This window comes from Drosophila nasuta, chromosome 3 (genome assembly GCF_023558535.2).
Source record: "Drosophila nasuta strain 15112-1781.00 chromosome 3, ASM2355853v1, whole genome shotgun sequence".
Lineage (NCBI taxonomy): Eukaryota > Metazoa > Arthropoda > Insecta > Diptera > Drosophilidae > Drosophila > Drosophila nasuta.
In genome coordinates, this window is record NC_083457.1 from 19,074,801 (window position 1) to 19,091,509 (window position 16,709).

At 36.4% G+C, this 16,709-nt stretch overlaps 5 protein-coding genes across 11 annotated transcripts; 4 read left to right on the forward strand and 1 right to left on the reverse strand.

The window, feature by feature from the left end:
• Nucleotides 1-363: 363 nt before the first annotated feature.
• On the forward strand, nucleotides 364-2,823 carry LOC132789726 (ceramide phosphoethanolamine synthase). The gene is made up of 2 exons (XM_060797949.1): nucleotides 364-603; nucleotides 1,587-2,823. The coding sequence occupies exon 2, from the start codon at nucleotides 1,642-1,644 to the stop codon at nucleotides 2,779-2,781; it is 1,140 nt and encodes a 379-aa protein (XP_060653932.1). The 5' UTR covers nucleotides 364-603; nucleotides 1,587-1,641; the 3' UTR covers nucleotides 2,782-2,823.
• A 342-nt stretch (nucleotides 2,824-3,165) lies between these two features.
• LOC132789725 (TAR DNA-binding protein 43) lies at nucleotides 3,166-7,332 on the forward strand. 6 transcript variants are annotated; one of them, XM_060797947.1, is made up of 7 exons: nucleotides 3,174-3,542; nucleotides 5,249-5,509; nucleotides 5,588-5,898; nucleotides 5,964-6,168; nucleotides 6,232-6,872; nucleotides 6,933-7,073; nucleotides 7,139-7,332. In XM_060797947.1, exons 2-7 carry the CDS (start codon nucleotides 5,269-5,271, stop codon nucleotides 7,217-7,219), a joined length of 1,620 nt encoding a protein of 539 aa, XP_060653930.1. In that variant the 5' UTR covers nucleotides 3,174-3,542; nucleotides 5,249-5,268; the 3' UTR covers nucleotides 7,220-7,332. The 6 variants fall into 6 exon arrangements, with proteins under 6 accessions (XP_060653929.1, XP_060653926.1, XP_060653928.1 ...); XM_060797946.1 differs by having other exon boundaries at nucleotides 3,166-3,268; nucleotides 5,249-5,898; XM_060797943.1 differs by having other exon boundaries at nucleotides 3,171-3,542; nucleotides 5,249-5,898.
• A 776-nt stretch (nucleotides 7,333-8,108) lies between these two features.
• LOC132790143 (benign gonial cell neoplasm protein) lies at nucleotides 8,109-14,683 on the forward strand. Of its 2 annotated transcripts, XM_060798587.1 has the most exons (6): nucleotides 8,109-9,806; nucleotides 11,338-11,691; nucleotides 11,757-12,737; nucleotides 12,796-13,477; nucleotides 13,620-13,787; nucleotides 13,900-14,683. In XM_060798587.1, exons 1-5 carry the CDS (start codon nucleotides 8,306-8,308, stop codon nucleotides 13,753-13,755), a joined length of 3,654 nt encoding a protein of 1,217 aa, XP_060654570.1. In that variant the 5' UTR covers nucleotides 8,109-8,305; the 3' UTR covers nucleotides 13,756-13,787; nucleotides 13,900-14,683. The 2 variants fall into 2 exon arrangements, with proteins under 2 accessions (XP_060654570.1, XP_060654569.1); XM_060798586.1 differs by having other exon boundaries at nucleotides 13,620-14,683.
• LOC132790145 (partner of Y14 and mago) lies at nucleotides 10,140-11,134 on the forward strand. The gene has a single exon (XM_060798589.1). The coding sequence runs from the start codon at nucleotides 10,219-10,221 to the stop codon at nucleotides 10,831-10,833; it is 615 nt and encodes a 204-aa protein (XP_060654572.1). The 5' UTR covers nucleotides 10,140-10,218; the 3' UTR covers nucleotides 10,834-11,134.
• Nucleotides 14,684-14,714: 31 nt separating the features above from the next.
• Nucleotides 14,715-16,321, reverse strand: LOC132790144 (protein 60A). The gene has a single exon (XM_060798588.1). It carries the CDS (start codon nucleotides 16,144-16,146, stop codon nucleotides 14,836-14,838), a length of 1,311 nt encoding a protein of 436 aa, XP_060654571.1. The 5' UTR covers nucleotides 16,147-16,321; the 3' UTR covers nucleotides 14,715-14,835.
• Between the last annotated feature and the right edge of the window lie 388 nt (nucleotides 16,322-16,709).

The following is a 16,709-nucleotide window of genomic DNA, read 5'->3' on the forward strand; positions in this document are numbered from 1 at the left end:
GATTTTTCTACATTTTATTAAACATCGATATTTTTCTGGCCAATGAATTGGATTCACTAGAAGAATTAAAACATAACTATTTACTTATTAAAGTAAAAAATAATGTTTTCAGGCTATTGAACCCTTTTTTCAAAATACTTTATCTTTTGTTTTAAAAATTGTGGTGACGTTGCTTCCGCACCCAGGAGACAAAGTCAACATTCATCGCAAAATATATTTATTTCAAAAAAATTGCTAATAACAAGGAATTTACATTATTTGGCGATAAAAACATCGAGTTTAAATATCGATGTTTAAATATTTATAAATATCGATACATCGATTGACCTGATGTTTCTCCACCTCTACATTACAATCGATTAAATCATAGTATAATTATAATATTGTTGTGTTTTTCACATATGTAAAATATTAAAATAGAATATTGTTGTTATCAATTCACGAAAAGTTTGTTTGCGGCGCAAATCTGGACGGGAATGCTGTTACTACACTCATGACATAAAAAATCAATAAAACAAAATATTTACGACATTTACCAGTTGCACCAAAAATAAATACATACATGTGTACATGTTCATATGTACATATATGTATGATCATATGGTATATATATTTATATGTATATATAAACAACTATAGGATAAATTATCACATAAACTAATAGTTCCAATTGCACAATGTTCAAAATCTGCACAATTAACTAATCTTAACTGCGTAATTTAGTTGTAAGTTGCTGATGTTAATTTATTTCCATACATATATGTATGTATATGTATATCTTTCGCTCATCTACTGCTGAGTAACGATGCGTTTGTATGAAAACACACGTACACTCATATATGCAGATATACACAAATACATACAGCTCTTTGCACTCACACACATTCTAATGAATATACACATGTGTGCTGGCACAGGCATGCAAGTACACAAACTTGGATGGATGGCCATAAAAATGATCGTTAATTGATTATTATAAACGGGACAGTAGTACAGACTATTTGAAGTTGTACTTTGATGGGAAGTGCTAAAAGAAATGTGTCAATAGGTTTTATGAGCAACCACATTAAGTGTTTACCTGCATAAATTGCGCAAACAATGGATTGTGTTTAAATTTATTTACTACTTAGATATACATACGGATATGTATATGTACATGGTGTGTGTATTAGTGTATTAATGCGTTGCACAGCAAGATACCATATGTAAACAAATCCTTAAATTGAATTCGTACTGAAGGCATGTCAATTGTAAATAATTGGATTAATTTCTATGAATGCTACATTGCCCTGGATAAGACCATATAAAGTGAGGTAGATACTTTGGGTGACGAAACAATTAAGTTTGATAAGGAAACCAAAATGAAAAATCGTCAGCAATGCGTCAGAATGAGTGAGATTAGGTCGATCCAAATCGGTAATCAATATTGCTGTAGGTGTAATCAAGTGAATATCAATAGTAATTTAATGTTACATGTTCGGAATGCTTTAAGGTTACTTTAAAATCTTCTGTAGAATTCTTTAATTATAAAAACACTAATAAGTTTGTTATTAATCTATTTGTTACATATTTTAATATCGTTTTAGCTATTCGCTGAAAGCTCGAAGAATTTATAGATGATATCTACCTCACGGCGTGAAAATGATTGGGCCGAGTTCGCAAATAAGCAAAATATTATTAACTCTATTGTTTTTGTTGATAATATTTTACATTTTTATGGATATTGAGCTCTATTTGCGAGTTCACAATTATGCTATCGATCGCAACTATCACACAAATGATTCGACAGCAATATTTACAACGTCGTCGGAGCCATCGAACTCACCTTCCGATCCGAGTAAAACCCTAAAGCTTCCCACCGTCGCAAAGGAGCCATCCTATGAGGAAACTACGTGGATATCGTGTGATATAAATCCACTATGTCATATAACCGTTAAAGCCATACTCTTGGATCACACCAATCATTATGTATTCGCACCATTGGCCACCATATTTGACAATGTGGTTGAGATCTCACGTTCCACGTTCATCACGCCCAACATGATATCCTTTTTCCACGTTGGAGTCGCTTGCGTATCGGGAAAACTGGTGTCATCCGATAGCTTAGGATACAGGCGCCTTGGAGTGCTACTCTTTCAGATCCGTACATTCTTGGATGACCTGGACGGGCATGTGGCACGCGTCAGGAAACACATTCGTGGTGAGCGATCTGAAATTGGAACATCAGGGTATTATATAGATGGTCTCTGCGATGGACTCGGTTGTATTGCGCTACTTTTGGGCATGTTTTTCTATCTAAAAAATAATCCACCACGTCGAGGTTACTCAATAATTCCAATGAGCGAATCCAAATCGGAGCCAACAACCGCAACAATGATTCCCAAAATGAAAGCTACCACACGCAAAGTGGCAAAAAATGTCATCAGCTTTACGGGTCAACTGTTGCTCAGCTCGACGGCCTGGAATCGTTACATTGCCGTTTACCAAAACATGTTGGAGCGAGAGGATATCAGTAGCAGTCAGTACCAGTGCCAGAATTATGTATTTAAGTCGACGCTATTTTTCTGCGTGGCATGGATGTGGCGTATTGTGAACGTACATGCCCTGCTCCATTGCGTACTGCTTAGTATATTTTGCGACAAGTTGTGGGACTTCCTACGAGCGATTCGTTACAGTGGATATATTATATTACTAGTTGCCATTTGCTTAACCGAAATGCACATACTGGAGGCCCAAAACTATATTTTTAATTCAGCAGCGTGTAGTAATATTTCACTGTGATTTTACCATTTATTACGAAAAATATAATATTTTTGTAGTGAAGATCAACAATGCCTTTTTATCATATAACCAACCACCTGTACCAATAATATTTTAAATTGTGTTTTGTGTAAAAACAAGAATGTATTATTATAAGTGCTAGGATTAACGATTTGAGTATATCTCTTAAATATATGTATATATTAAGAACGTATATAAATGCGCATTAGCGTTGCACTGCTTTTATAACATAGGATAATCAGTACAAAATTTTTTGAAATTAAATGTTTCTCAACAATTTAATATCATCCCTTCTCTAATCACAGTGTAACCAAATTTTTAATTTTATAGTATATGTATATGGTACTTGGTTTGTAGCAAAATGGTATATTTTTAAACACAGATTGTGGTAACACTGACTCGATTATACATACAGAAAATTTTTTCACGAATTTTTGCAGGGAGAAATGGTGTACTTTACGCAAACAAATTTAATAAAAGCGAAATTGTAAATATTCTTTATATTTATTACGCACTTATTAAAAAAAAGTGGATGTGCATATTGACCTAGCGTGTGTTGTGTCGAGCGAATCGAGCGTGTAAAGAAAAGTGACTTCGAATTCTGGTTCTGACTGTGTGTGAATCTTGTGAGAGAGCGAGCGTATAAAGGAAATATACTTACAACATAAAATATTACGTGTGTGAGCTGTTAAAGAAAAACATACATACATTTATTGAAGGCATTACATCTGTAGTGTTACAACTAACCCCTTATTAATAGTGTAAGAATTGTTGTATAACCTTTTAGGAGACCCCCAAATCGCCAATCAACTTAATTTTTCTTTTAGGTATAATAATTCATGCTCATGCAGAATGAACGTATGTATGTATGTACGTACATATATGTTTCTACTCATGCCTGCATCCATACATATTAGATCTCTATTGATTTTTATGTAAAAACGTGTCAAATCGTATTCCAAATGCGATTCTTTTACGGCATTTACATTCTTATGTATGTGTGACAGTGCATGTGTGTGTGTGATTACATATTTACGTATGTAACTACGAATTATTGATGCATCGTATGTTTATGTACATCTGCATACATATATATAAGTATATACTAATAGGAATATATAAAAAGAATTCTAATATACAAAGCAGTCATTATATAGGACAATAATTGTATTTAGCGTTATTATTCATTACAATTTTTATGTTTAAAGCGCTCAAAGTGTGTTGAGCGTCAGTAGTTGTCTCGTTTCGTTTAATATATTCTGTATTTGAGGACCAGAGTCCTTGTAGTAGTCGTCCTATTCTTTGCGGCGTATATATGGATAATATGATACAAAAATATTGAATATTCTGCATTATACAGTTTTTTATTAAACCATTTTCAATGGGTACACATATACACACATATCGATCGACAAGTAATAGATATAAAATGTTCGCAGATTAATAACATATATCCTTGCAACAAAAATCAATGAAGGTTAACCATCCTTATTGTGCGCACCTATCGGGCAATTCTGCGCAGTTATCGGGCAAATTTGCGTTTGCGCAAATAGCGTCCAATTCAAATTTAGTGTATTTAGGCAACTTGACATAATTATAATTGTTTTTAATTACCTGTGACAATACATACTTAACACTGAATGCCAATTGATGAATGTATATTTTTAATAACCATAAGTTTAATATTTGGTCATAGTTGGGCTAATTTTGGATGAAGTGTTTGATTAATGAAAGTTGCATACTACGTCTATAAGCTTCGATCAGGTACACTATTATGGAATGAATTTGTTTTTGAAAGATATCTACATGAGAATGAGTATATGTATGTGTATATGTATTTGCGTATGTGTGTGTATGTGTATACATCTTTGAATATTGTGTGTGTAAATAAACTTGTGTATAATAACTCTCGAAATCGAGATCTAAAATACTTAGTATCTCTTAAAAAATTACCAAAATATAATGTTCATAAACTGATAGAAGGATAATTCAGCATTAATATTTTTAATATAAAAGAGATATTATGACTATTTAAATAATTAAATTGTGGCTAATCTGAAAAGATGATTTATTTTGAAAACTATCCTTAACTACCAGTTATAAACATGCTGCATATTTAGGTTTCTTTCATTTGTGTTTACAAAATTAATTAAATGTTTGCGTTATAGTTTCTAAATCATTGGGAAATTATTTCAATAAAGCACTCTTACATTATTCTTGCTTTATTTAAGTATTTCAATTACTAAATTAAACATTTCTGTTTTTTTTTATCTAACATGTTTTGTGTGCGCATCTTGCCCAATGAGTGAGTGCATTAATTGTTACAAGAGATTATTATACAATGGGACTGTATTTTGAGTATATCAGAGCGTTTCCTTAATTGATTGAATGATTTTAGACAAAATAAACACTATCGATTTTAAATCTGAACATATTTTAATTATAATATATATGCTAAAATTTATAGAATTTGGATAAAAGAACCAAATGGACTTCGTGCAAGTATCAGAGGAGGAGGGTGATGAGCCCATCGAACTTCCAGCGGAAGAGGATGGCACTTTGCTATTGTCTACACTTCAAGCACAGTTTCCTGGCTCTTGTGGACTGAAATACAGGAATATAGATACACAAGCTGTTCGTGGTGTACGCTCAAATGAGGGACGCCTGTTTCCACCGAGTGCTGAATCGGGTTGGGGCGAAGATATCTATTTTTGTGTGTTTCCAAAAGGTATACCAAATTTCAGAAGCTCTGATGCGACAGAGATCATCGATAGTGCAGCTTACCGACCCATATTGCCTCCCGTAGAGAACAAACGAAAAAGCGATGATAACTTGGAAAATTCAACGGCAAAAACAAAACGCATTGAAACCCGATTACGATGCACCGATCTTATTGTGTTGGGCCTTGCATGGAAAACAACCGAAGACAGTTTACGAGAGTATTTTGAGACTTATGGCGAAGTGCTTATGGCGCAGATTAAAAAAGATGTCAAGTCCGGGCAGTCGAAGGGCTTTGGATTCGTACGTTTCGGCTCATATGAAGCACAGATGAGAGTACTCTCCAATCGGCATCTCATCGATGGTCGATGGTGTGAAGTGAAAGTTCCCAATTCAAAGGTGTTGTCAAAAAATAACTTGGAATGTGAATCGATTTGTAAATAAAAATTATTTTAATTTTTAAGGGCATGGGTCATCAAGTGCCGTGCAAGGTATTTGTTGGTCGTTGCACCGAGGATATAAACTCGGATGATCTGAGGGATTACTTTTCAAAATTTGGCGAGGTCACAGATGTGTTTATTCCTCGCCCGTTTCGAGCGTTCAGCTTTGTCACATTTCTCGATCCAGACGTTGCTCAATCTCTCTGCGGAGAGGATCATATAATAAAAGGTATTTAAATCAATTACAAATTTGTGTATTCATGTTATATCACAAGTTTGCTTTTTACAACAGGCGTATCGGTTCACGTATCAAATGCTGCGCCCAAAGCCGAGCAGAACCGAAGCCATCAAGGACAAAATTACAGTTACAATGCGGGCAACAATTTCGGCATGCATTCGTACCATCAGGGGAATCACATGAACTCTGGGCGAAGCGGACACCACAGAGGTAATAACCAACAACACAATGCACATGGAAGTGATAACACTGCAATCGGCAATAGTCACAGCAACATTGGCAGTGGTGGCTACGGAATGGGTGGCAATAATTTTGGCGCAAATATGGGCGGCGGGGGTTACGCGAACAGTAGCAATCACAATAGTGGCGGGAACATGAACCATCGCCAAGACGGTGTTATACCCTATAATAATAATAGGCAGAACAATTTTCACGGCATGAATCAGCCGCACAATGGCAACGTAGGCAATGGCGGTTGGATGAACAGGGGACATTTGGACATGCCGAACCTACAGGCGTTAGGCATAAATTCGCAAGGATCCAACTCATCAAATCAAGGGCAAAACATGAACAACCCTTTAGGCGTCGGACTTAATTTAAACTCATTGCCGATGAACCCTGCTTTGGTTGCTGCTGCGTTGAATCAGTGGAGCCTTTTGGGCAATCAGCTGCAAAATCAAAACCAGGACCAGCAGGCAAGCCTTCTATACACTATCATTGTTTCAAACAAAAAAACTCTTTCAGTTACTTCTCAGGGAGGCAATTTTTTATCGTGGATGGCTCAAAACAGCGGGCATTCCAACTGTAACATGAACAACTCGGGACGAAATAAAGGTTCAAATAATCAAAACTCCAGTGGAATGAATAAAGGCGATAACTCTTCAAATGATCAGCAGGTTAGTTCTATCTTGATCTGAACAACAAATTCAAATTTTACTTATCACCCACTTTTATTTTACAGAATGGCTGTCCACCTGGAAACTCTTGGTCAAATCAAAGCAGTGGCTCCCAAAATTCTGTGGACAAATCAAATTTTCTTTAAATGATTTAATTGAAAACAATAATTACCATTTTGGTACTAATGAATCTTTTTTGATTCAACTGAAATATTTGTAGCTATTCCTACCTTCTTATGTGTATATAAAATAAATACAAATATGTCAAAATAATCGCAAAAAAGTTTTATTATTATTATTCCTGGCTTCGTCTTTGCTTTATTATAGATGTTTATTCGAAGACAATCAGTTAAGTTGAGCATAAAGAACAAAAGTTTTCTATTGAAAGAGGTGTGTTTGTTTATTAATTGCAGCAATGTCTACTAAATTCATATTACCACAAAAGTAGCAAACTATAGCCGGAATCGCAGTCATAGCTTATTGACTAGCAGGCATTTAAGTTGGAGACGATAGTTTCGGATTATAGCATACGTAAATTGCAAGGTTGGGGACTTTAATAAGTATTTTTTACTGTAATAGGACTTGAGTTCATGCATATACATACATAAATATAATGACCTCTTTTGAAAAAAAGAATGATTCCGAGAAATACGTGCAATTAAAAAAAATCAGTTGCCGGAAATTTGGATAGAACAAAATAAATAAGAATTATTAATTTTTTCTTATTTATATAGTCTTATAATTATTATTATTGGGCCAAATTTGTAATTAAAACTTACATGATGGTATCGATACACACAGTGAGCTGAAAATCTTTTCCTATTATAATCTTTATTTTATACTAAATTATTTCTTTAGATAAACATATTAGTACATTTTTCTTAAGAAACCGAGATATTATAAAAGTTATTTCATTAAACTGTTAAAAAGAACCAATTTCAGAAAATGAGTTACGATACATCGTGTATTTAAAGATTTTTTTTTCATAAGAAGTGTGTATTACACCATTTATGTTTACAATGTGCTTAGGTGCATTTATTCTTAATAATATATAAACTACTGAATTTATATAAAACCGTCTCTAATAAAGAATGGTTATCGATTTGCAATCAAGCTTGCATATTAATTTAATGTTCCATTCCGTCATTGCATACTGAAAATTCTTTATGCTGGTTCGAATATAACGGCATTAGTCAGTTTTATTAAATGGCGTCAGCATTCGAAAGCGCGTTATGGATAGAGTGATTCACGAAAAGTATATTCCCCAGCAATTGCTGTATTTTATTGCTGGTCGCCGATGTTGCCAACAATTATCGTGCTCATTTCGCACATTGGACAACACAGTAATTATGCAATGGGCCCAATCGTTAGGCCTGCGATCGCAGTACGTTATATCCGGCGGGCAGAAATGCGTGAAGGTTTGCAAGCTGTCTTGCCGCCATTTTTTGGAGGAACCAAAAAAGCTGACCATTTCGCCATCAACAATGATGGAAATGGACTCTCTCACCGTTTACATAGGCACCAATTCAAGGGACGAGCGCCAGATTCCAGCGGACATAGTTGGTTTACAGTCGTTGCTAACGGCGTCGACTCTTCAATTTCCAATGGGTGTGTTGAGTCCACCAGCACCACGAAAGAAATCGGACAAATACCGCAAATTTTTCGGAGACGTTTCTACTTATTCGTGCCACATGAACATATTAACAGCCATTTACATGCATCGCGTTGTTATTTTTAAAGGCGATCTTCAAACGGATAAATCGTTACTTTTACCCATAATCATATTAGACGACTCCGAGTTTAAAAAATCAAACTTAAAAATGATCTGCATCGAAAAGGAAACCATTGTTGCCATGAATAACAGTGAGCGATTTGCTAATTATTTGGATGAAAGCATAGGCGAGACTATTGGTCTAGAAGTCTCGCAGCTTAGCGTGAGCAGCTCATCGACACATATTTTGTTTACGACTGCAAAATGCTTTCTCAGCTCTGTACTTAATAAGAACAAGAATCTGAATAATATCAGCCACTTTGTGGTCGGCGATGTACATCTGCACGACGCGTATACGGATATACTTTTGAGCGAATTGAAAAAGGCACTGGCTGTCAATCAGAATCTACGCATCATATTACTCTCGCAGCGTTGTAATTCAAAAATATTTCTTGATTTCTTTGGCGAAGGCACGGAGGTTTCTGCAGAATCGCCAATTAAGCAGACTGGCTCCAAAATCTTTTATTTAGAAGACATAAATAGTTCGATTGCTGGAGCTGAACTGTACAAAGGACCGCAAATTTACAAGGATAGACCGCAAATCTTTCGAGCAACAAATGTTCAAAATGAAAATCTTGATAAATTCCTAGAAGTATACGAGGCAATTGGCACGGACACGGCTATTGGTCCATTTCTTTACTCGGTCAACTACGAATTGTCCCCAGTAAACTACCAACATTCTATGACTGGCAAATCAGCACTAATTATTGCGGCTCAATTGAACAATGTCAAGCATCTGCGGCTGCTGCTTTTCATGGGCGCCAACCCATATATAGTCGACAATCACCAGGATAATGCCATATCAACGGCTTCTGCCAGAGGAAACGATGCCTGCGTTGAAGTGCTCAAAAATTATGGTCTTCATGGATTTGTATTAAAAAATTTGAAAGCAGAATTTGTGGACTTCGACTGTATTATTGATATCATGTATCTCTTATATGCAAAGTCCAATTATCCCAAAGGTAAGTTAACTTAAACTTTAATATCTACTAAAACAGTTCTCTTTGTTTAAAGGATACTGTGAACATTTGTCTTAAAGAATTTAATTATTTTCTGCAAATCTAAATTTAAATTTCAAGAATTGCTTAATTCTTTACGTTTGACTTGTATATCCCCTTTAATAACTCCAAAAATATATAGGTATGTCAAAACTAGTCAAATACCCTTCAAATGTGCACGAAAAAATTGAACGTCGTGAAACAAATTCCCCCCATCTCAATTGCAGTGTTACCAAGCGACTAATTGGTATATTTTGCAAAAGCTAAATAGTATATTTTAAATTGCACTTGTGGTCACGCTGATTAGAACCCATACTTTTTTTTTGATCAGAACGCGACTTGCATTGCGCTTGATTAAAACCAAAAAATAAGAAAAATGAGTACATATTTGGAGAGTGATAAGGGAAAATTTATACCGGCAACTAAGCGACCCGATGGCACTTGGCGAAAAGCACGGCGCGTCAAGGATGGCTATGTGCCTCAAGAAGAGGTGCCGCTATACGAGAGCAAAGGCAAACAGTTTGTGGCCCAGAGACAAACTGGAGTGCCGCCAGGAATGTGTCCGCTTGTGGCGGCCGAACTTAAAAAGGCGCACGAAAAGAAGGAAAAGGCAAAACAACAGCGTGTGGACAGGAGTACAACAACAACGACAAAAGCGGCACAAGTTACAACAGCCGCTTCAGCAACAGCAACAACAATAAAACCGGCGCAATTTACAGCTTCAGCGCCAAAAGCTAAGAATGACCGTGAGATAGCTGCATTGGGCAAAACACTGGATGCTGAACTTAAGCTTAACGCCGATTCCCATGAAGTGGATACTGCAAAGCAACTGAAGAAATTGCGCAAGAAAATTCGTGAAATTGAGCAAATTGAGAGTAAAATGCAAGCGGGCAACCCTAATAAGCTGGACAAGGATCAATTGGATAAAGTGAAAAAAAAATCGGAGATTTTGAAACAATTAACCCAGCTGGAGGAACTTGCCAAGGTGTGACCATTTTTAGTGTTACAGGAGAATATCCTCATCAATTTGATTGCCTGCCTCTACCATCATCTCGTCGTACAGTTATCTGTTAAATAGTTTTAATAGTTTTAGTTAAGGCAGCAGCCCTGTAATAATATTTATAATATAAATGTGTGTGTATTTTTCATATATGAATATATCTGTATTCTGTTTTGAGTACTCTCTGCCAGGTTCCCCTCAGGGAGAAAAAACAAAGGGCTTTTATATTTCTATGTTTTTTTTATAAGATTGTATAAAAACTCAAAAAGGAATAAATCACTGCAGCAGTTCACCCCTTTGTATATTTTTGTATTCGCTATCAAAACAATCTCTGGCCCGATTAGGCGATAAAAACAGTTTGACTTTTACTCGTCTGAATACCTCTTTAGTCTAGAGCTTTCAAAGTGTTATTTTTTAATAAATAATTTAATTTTCCTTATTTGCGTTTTCTCAGTATGGTCTTTGAAGTTATTATCCATCATTCCTCTATTCCAGGCAACATCTTGATCATTTTGCCATCATTCTTGCACTTGGTTAAACTAAACTATATGCTCTTGAGTCACTTTTTGAATGGCTATCTGCATGCCTCTCCCATTTATCTGTTGCACGAGAATATGAAAAGAGAGGATTTGGATGCATTGCTTAAAGCGCCAGCGGATACTCTAAAGATTATTTTGTCCACGACAGTCATAGAGTCGTTGGTGGTACCTGTGTCGTTTAAATATTTAATTGACTCTGTGTGCGAGAAGAGATCGTGGAGCAGAGGATCCAGCGGCGAAACTGAGGATAAAATCGGTTGGCTCCAAAAAGACGGACTCTTTCGTCGATTTTTACTGCTTCACCCTGATGGTTTGTGCAAATACGATAAAGTTATATTTATTGTTATTTACAATTTTTTTAAATTTTTTTCAAAGCTTTTGCTGCAGTGCAGTGCTTTCGTTTAATGACCAAGGAGACTTACGAGCAGCTAGAGGAGATCGGCAAACCGGCGCTGCAAACCATGCCGTTGGACAAAATCTGTTTGATTGTCAAGTTACTGTCGCCGCATTCCATCATTAGTGAATATCTGGCATACACAATTTCACCGCCTCCTCTGATAAATGTGCATCAGGCTGTGCAGTTTCTGAAGAAGATTGATATCCTGGATGACTTTGAGGATGTGACCTGGTTGGGCTGCCGACTAGTTGACATTCCCGTGCCATGTCAACTCGGACGTGCTTTGGTTTTTGGCATCCTGCTGCAATGCCTGGATCCAGTTTTGACCATCGTCAGTTCTTTTATTTCCGACGACCCATTGTCGTTGCCGTTCAATGAGGATATCGATGCTTTGTGGGATAAGTTCGCCATATTTATGCAGAATAGCGTTAAGCAAGAGCGTCATCGCTTGGCTGCAGATCAGTTATCCGATCACTTTGTGTTTTTGCATCTTTATCAAGAGTGGCAAGATCGCTTCCAAAACAATCTCACCCCCCTTTGTCTCTCTACTGAATATGAATTTATGCTTAATGGTCTAATGGAACAGTTGACCTTCACACGTTCGAAAATACTGAGTGCACTACGTGCAGCCAACCTCGTGCACTGCCAAGGTGCCTTGAGCATTCAGCATGTGAATAGCAAGTCTGACAATTGGCCTTTGGCTAAAGCAGCTTTAACAGGCGGCCTGTATCCAAGCATTTGTGCCATCGATCGCAACGGTGGAAGTAATTGTTTCAAGTCGGCGTACTCAACCGAAACTAATCTGCATCCCAACACGGTGATTCGTCAGTTTATGAAGTCGTGCAACAGTTATATGGAGCATATTTTCGAGGAAGCGGACTGGCTTATCTGTCGCAAGCAAAGTGATAATATCAAATATGCATCGGTTGCTGTTCCTTTAGCTGTGGCTTTATTTGCAGGTAAGCCAAGAGCAACAGTCAAATTAAAACAGTTCTTAATTACTTTTATGAATTTCAGGATCACCCAAGTTGGACATGGATCAAACAGTCGAGATTGAGTCATCTGATCCATCGTCAAATGATTCCAACGTACATTTCTACATAGACGAATGGATTTGGATGCAGACATCAAAGCCCAACATAGATCTAGTGATGAAAACACGTCAACATTTTTTCAGAAGCTATCAATATCTTCTGCGATACTGCTGCGATTTACAAAAATGGCGCATCGACTCCAAAATGGCAGAAAACCATCGTTTTCTTGTCGATGCGTTGGCTACCATGTTCCATCATGAGGATGTCGCTGCTGGCTTTAAACCACCACCACCAATTGGCGTGAAGCCGTGCGTTAAAGTACAGAAATGGTTTTTGCTAAATATAAACTCGTACTTTTCTGGTCAACAAGGCATTCTCGATCAGCATTTTACATCGAACGAAAATCAGAGCATTGAAAGACAATTCTTTTTGTTGTATACGAAAGAAACCGTAGATGATTTCTATCAAAAGAGCGATGCAGCATATATAGAGAATGTGATTGGAAAGTTTGTGCGCCCTATTGTGACTCCGACTCGGCAAATATTTGTCATTTTATACACTACAGATCCAAATCGTATGCTTAGCATAAGTCGAGTGGAGTTCCATAAGGGCGCAATCAACTTTCGAGAATACTTTCGGAACGTGATTCCAGTGAGTGAAATTCTGTAAGTAAAAAATAAATCAAGTCATTAAATATTGAATGTCTCTTCTGTTTACAATACAGGTGTATACTTTTGTTAAATATAATTTCTAAACATCTTTACTAACATTGCATATTCAACTTTTTAATATTTTTGTTTGTTTTAGATATGGGAGTGCTTCATTCAATGTGAATCTAGCAAACTTCAGTGGTCGTCTAATAACTTCACTCATCGACAAACGCGTTGGACACATAATAATGGATCTTTTTGCCTTCCGCAATTATTGGATACACAACGAATAAGTGTATATCAATTATGGATATTTTTGTCTTCCGTAATTATTAGAGACACAATTTTTTTTTCCTTCAGTAGTTATTGGTTACATAACGAATAACAGAGTATATCATTTATTTTTATAATTTTTTAATTTGTTTACCATACTTCAGTAATCGTCTAATAACTTCACTCATCGGCAAACGCGTTGGAGACTTAATTATCCGTAATTATTGGATGCACAACGAATAAGAGTATCAATAATAGATATTTTTGACTTCCGGATTTATTGGATACACAATAATAGATCATTCTTCCTTCCGCAGTTATTGGTTACATAACGAAGAAGAGAGTATATTATTTCTTTTTATAATTTTGTATCTTTGAAAAAGTGCCTTTCATTTTGTACAACTAAACAATTAAGAAGCATTTCTTTTGAATTTATAATGAGACACAATAATATATCTATTTTCCTTCAGTAGTTATTGGTTACATAACGAATAAGAGAGTATATTATTTATTTTTATAATTTTTTTAACTTGTTTACCATACTTCAGTAATCGTCTAATAACTTCACTCATCGACAAACGCGTTGGACACTTAATAATGGATATTTTTGCCTTCCGTAATTATTGGATACACAACGAAGAAGAGTATCAATAATGGATATTTTGGCTTCCGCAACTAGCAGAGACACAATAATAGATCTTTTTTCCTTCCGCAGTTGACAAAGTGCCTTTCATTACTTATATGTATTAAACTAAACAATTAAGACGCATTTCTTCTGAATTTATAATGAGACACATTGATAGATCTTCATTCCTTCCGCAGTTATTGGTTACATAACAAATAAGAGAGTATATCATTTCTTTTTATAATTTTTTTAACTTTGAAAAAGTGCCTTTCATTATGTACAACTAAACAATTAAGAGATATTTCGTTTTAATTTATAATGAATAAAACAGCGTTTCGTACAATACTTTTGGTTTTATTTCTACAAAAATATATTTGAGATTGCAGATTACAGAGAATGACATGTTGTATACAGTTATTAATTAATTACAGAGCTATGTTATTACATTTAAAGATAAATACACAAATAGCATAAATCAATGGCACCCGCAGGACTTGACAATCATATTCTTATACTTCTTCAGGTTGACATTCTCATCGTTCAGATGATAGAGGACGGGAAGAGCTCCCAATCGTGTGGGAGCACAGCATGGCTTTGGAACCTTCTTCGGCTGCATCAGATGCACCAGAGTCTGGACAATCGCATGGTTGGTGGCATTCATATGCGCATTCAATGGGAAATTGCATTCGCCGCTGCAATAGAAGGCACCGTAACCCTCAGGAGCAATAATCCAATCGTGCCAGCCCAAATCCTTGAAGTCAATGTACAGTGTTTGCATTTGACAGCTGCGCGTATTTTCCATTGTGTTCTCCATGAAGGGATTGCTCATCTCCGACTTTTTCTTCTTGCGCTGATGCAAAGTGCTGCGCTTTGTTCGCTTCTGCGTGCTGTGTGCGGTTGATTTAATAAGTTCGGGTCCACGGAAGAAACCAATCATAAAGGGTTGGTACTCATCGTCCGCTTTGGCACGACGATGTGTCAATCCAATGTCATCCAGCTTTATCTCACGTTCAGGCTTATTTAAAGCATGTGCCCCAATATAGATGCCGTGATTTTCTCTGGCATTAATTAACCATTCATGCAGAGCTTCCGTGACATTTAGCTCCAACCAGCCAACATAGTCGCCTGTCGTATTCACGGAGGACAGTGGTTCCAGCGAGTTTTGCCCCGATCCTGAGGCTGAGTTTATTGCGTAAACGGTGACTGTGAATTGTTTGTTGGTCGTCATCCATTTGCCCTCATTGGAATTTTGATAAAGGCGAAGTTCGGCCATCATGAGATAATTGTCACTGGGAATGTTGGACACTTCGAACCAAAGACGACTGCCGTGCTCATGACGCATCTCCTCCATGTTGTGATTGCGTTTATTCAGGAATGTCATAATGATATCGCTCTCATCGATTACCCGCTTATCCAGATCTGTGATAAAATTCTGCTCATTATCATCTGCCTCACGCTTGGAACGGCGATGATCATTATGATTGTCAATAGTGAGTCCTTCCTCTGCTGTGATGCGATGATAGACATCCAGCAGAAACTTGGGCGCCGATTTACGCAGCGACAAGCCGTGATTTCTATGGTGCAGTGGACGATCGGCAATGCCCAGAAATTCAAGGATCTCATATGAAACATCCATCTTGTCGTCATCGTTTAGCACGCGTTGCATTACGGTTTGATCTTTGCCATTGTCTACGTAGATCCCAGACTGTGTTGAGTACGTTGATGGCAGCATACAAATCATTGAAATTAGCCAAAGTGACGGCAAAAATACCACAGATGGAGTCATCTTGTTATTTGGAATATTAACAATCTTTTCAATCGTTGAGCATCTGTTTTACTTTTGTACACGGTATTCTGCTCAAACAATTTAAATGCGCAACCTTTAGAATGCAGAGTATTTATGTGTACATTAAAAATTCCTACACACTTGTCTTCAGTTTGTTGTATGTATCTTAATCTCATGGATGCATTTTTCTTGGAAGTAGTTTCCAACGAGTTGGCAGCTCTTTGCAGCGCGATCATTGTGGAATGAAAACTCCGGAACGAACTTCGTTGGTTCATATTTCATGATTTATCTTCAAGTTGATATTATCGATAATAAAGTTGAAAGTACACTTAGCTATCTAAATTGCATGAACTAATAATTAATATAAACCTCTTGAAGGGATTCCAAGATATACTTGAGCCACAATTTTATTATTTGTTATTTGCATTAGTTGTAAATTATTAAATATTAAGCACGCTAGATGTTAATGACCAATCATGAGTAATATAATCTACGCAGTTGGTTTATCCATTCAAATTAAATTTGGCGCTTCATAAGAATTTGTCAAACTGTCGTATAACAAC

What these genes read in the sequence shown, in the direction of transcription:
- LOC132790144 (XM_060798588.1), bottom strand. Translation starts at nt 16,146, where the DNA reads ATGACTCCATCTGTGGTATTTTTGCCGTCACTTTGGCTAATTTCAATG.
- LOC132789726 (XM_060797949.1), top strand. Translation starts at nt 1,642, where the DNA reads ATGATTGGGCCGAGTTCGCAAATAAGCAAAATATTATTAACTCTATTG.
- LOC132789725 (XM_060797946.1), top strand. Translation starts at nt 5,269, where the DNA reads ATGGACTTCGTGCAAGTATCAGAGGAGGAGGGTGATGAGCCCATCGAA. An exon ending in AGAGGATCATATAATAAAAG is followed by an intron (nt 6,169 to 6,231) that starts GTATTTAAATCA and finishes TTTTTACAACAG; the next exon opens with GCGTATCGGTTCACGTATCA. An exon ending in ACTCTTCAAATGATCAGCAG is followed by an intron (nt 7,074 to 7,138) that starts GTTAGTTCTATC and finishes TTTATTTTACAG; the next exon opens with AATGGCTGTCCACCTGGAAA.
- LOC132790145 (XM_060798589.1), top strand. Translation starts at nt 10,219, where the DNA reads ATGAGTACATATTTGGAGAGTGATAAGGGAAAATTTATACCGGCAACT.
- LOC132790143 (XM_060798586.1), top strand. Translation starts at nt 8,306, where the DNA reads ATGGATAGAGTGATTCACGAAAAGTATATTCCCCAGCAATTGCTGTAT. An exon ending in AAAGTCCAATTATCCCAAAG is followed by an intron (nt 9,807 to 11,337) that starts GTAAGTTAACTT and finishes CCTCTATTCCAG; the next exon opens with GCAACATCTTGATCATTTTG. An exon ending in ATTCCAGTGAGTGAAATTCT is followed by an intron (nt 13,478 to 13,619) that starts GTAAGTAAAAAA and finishes TGTTTGTTTTAG; the next exon opens with ATATGGGAGTGCTTCATTCA.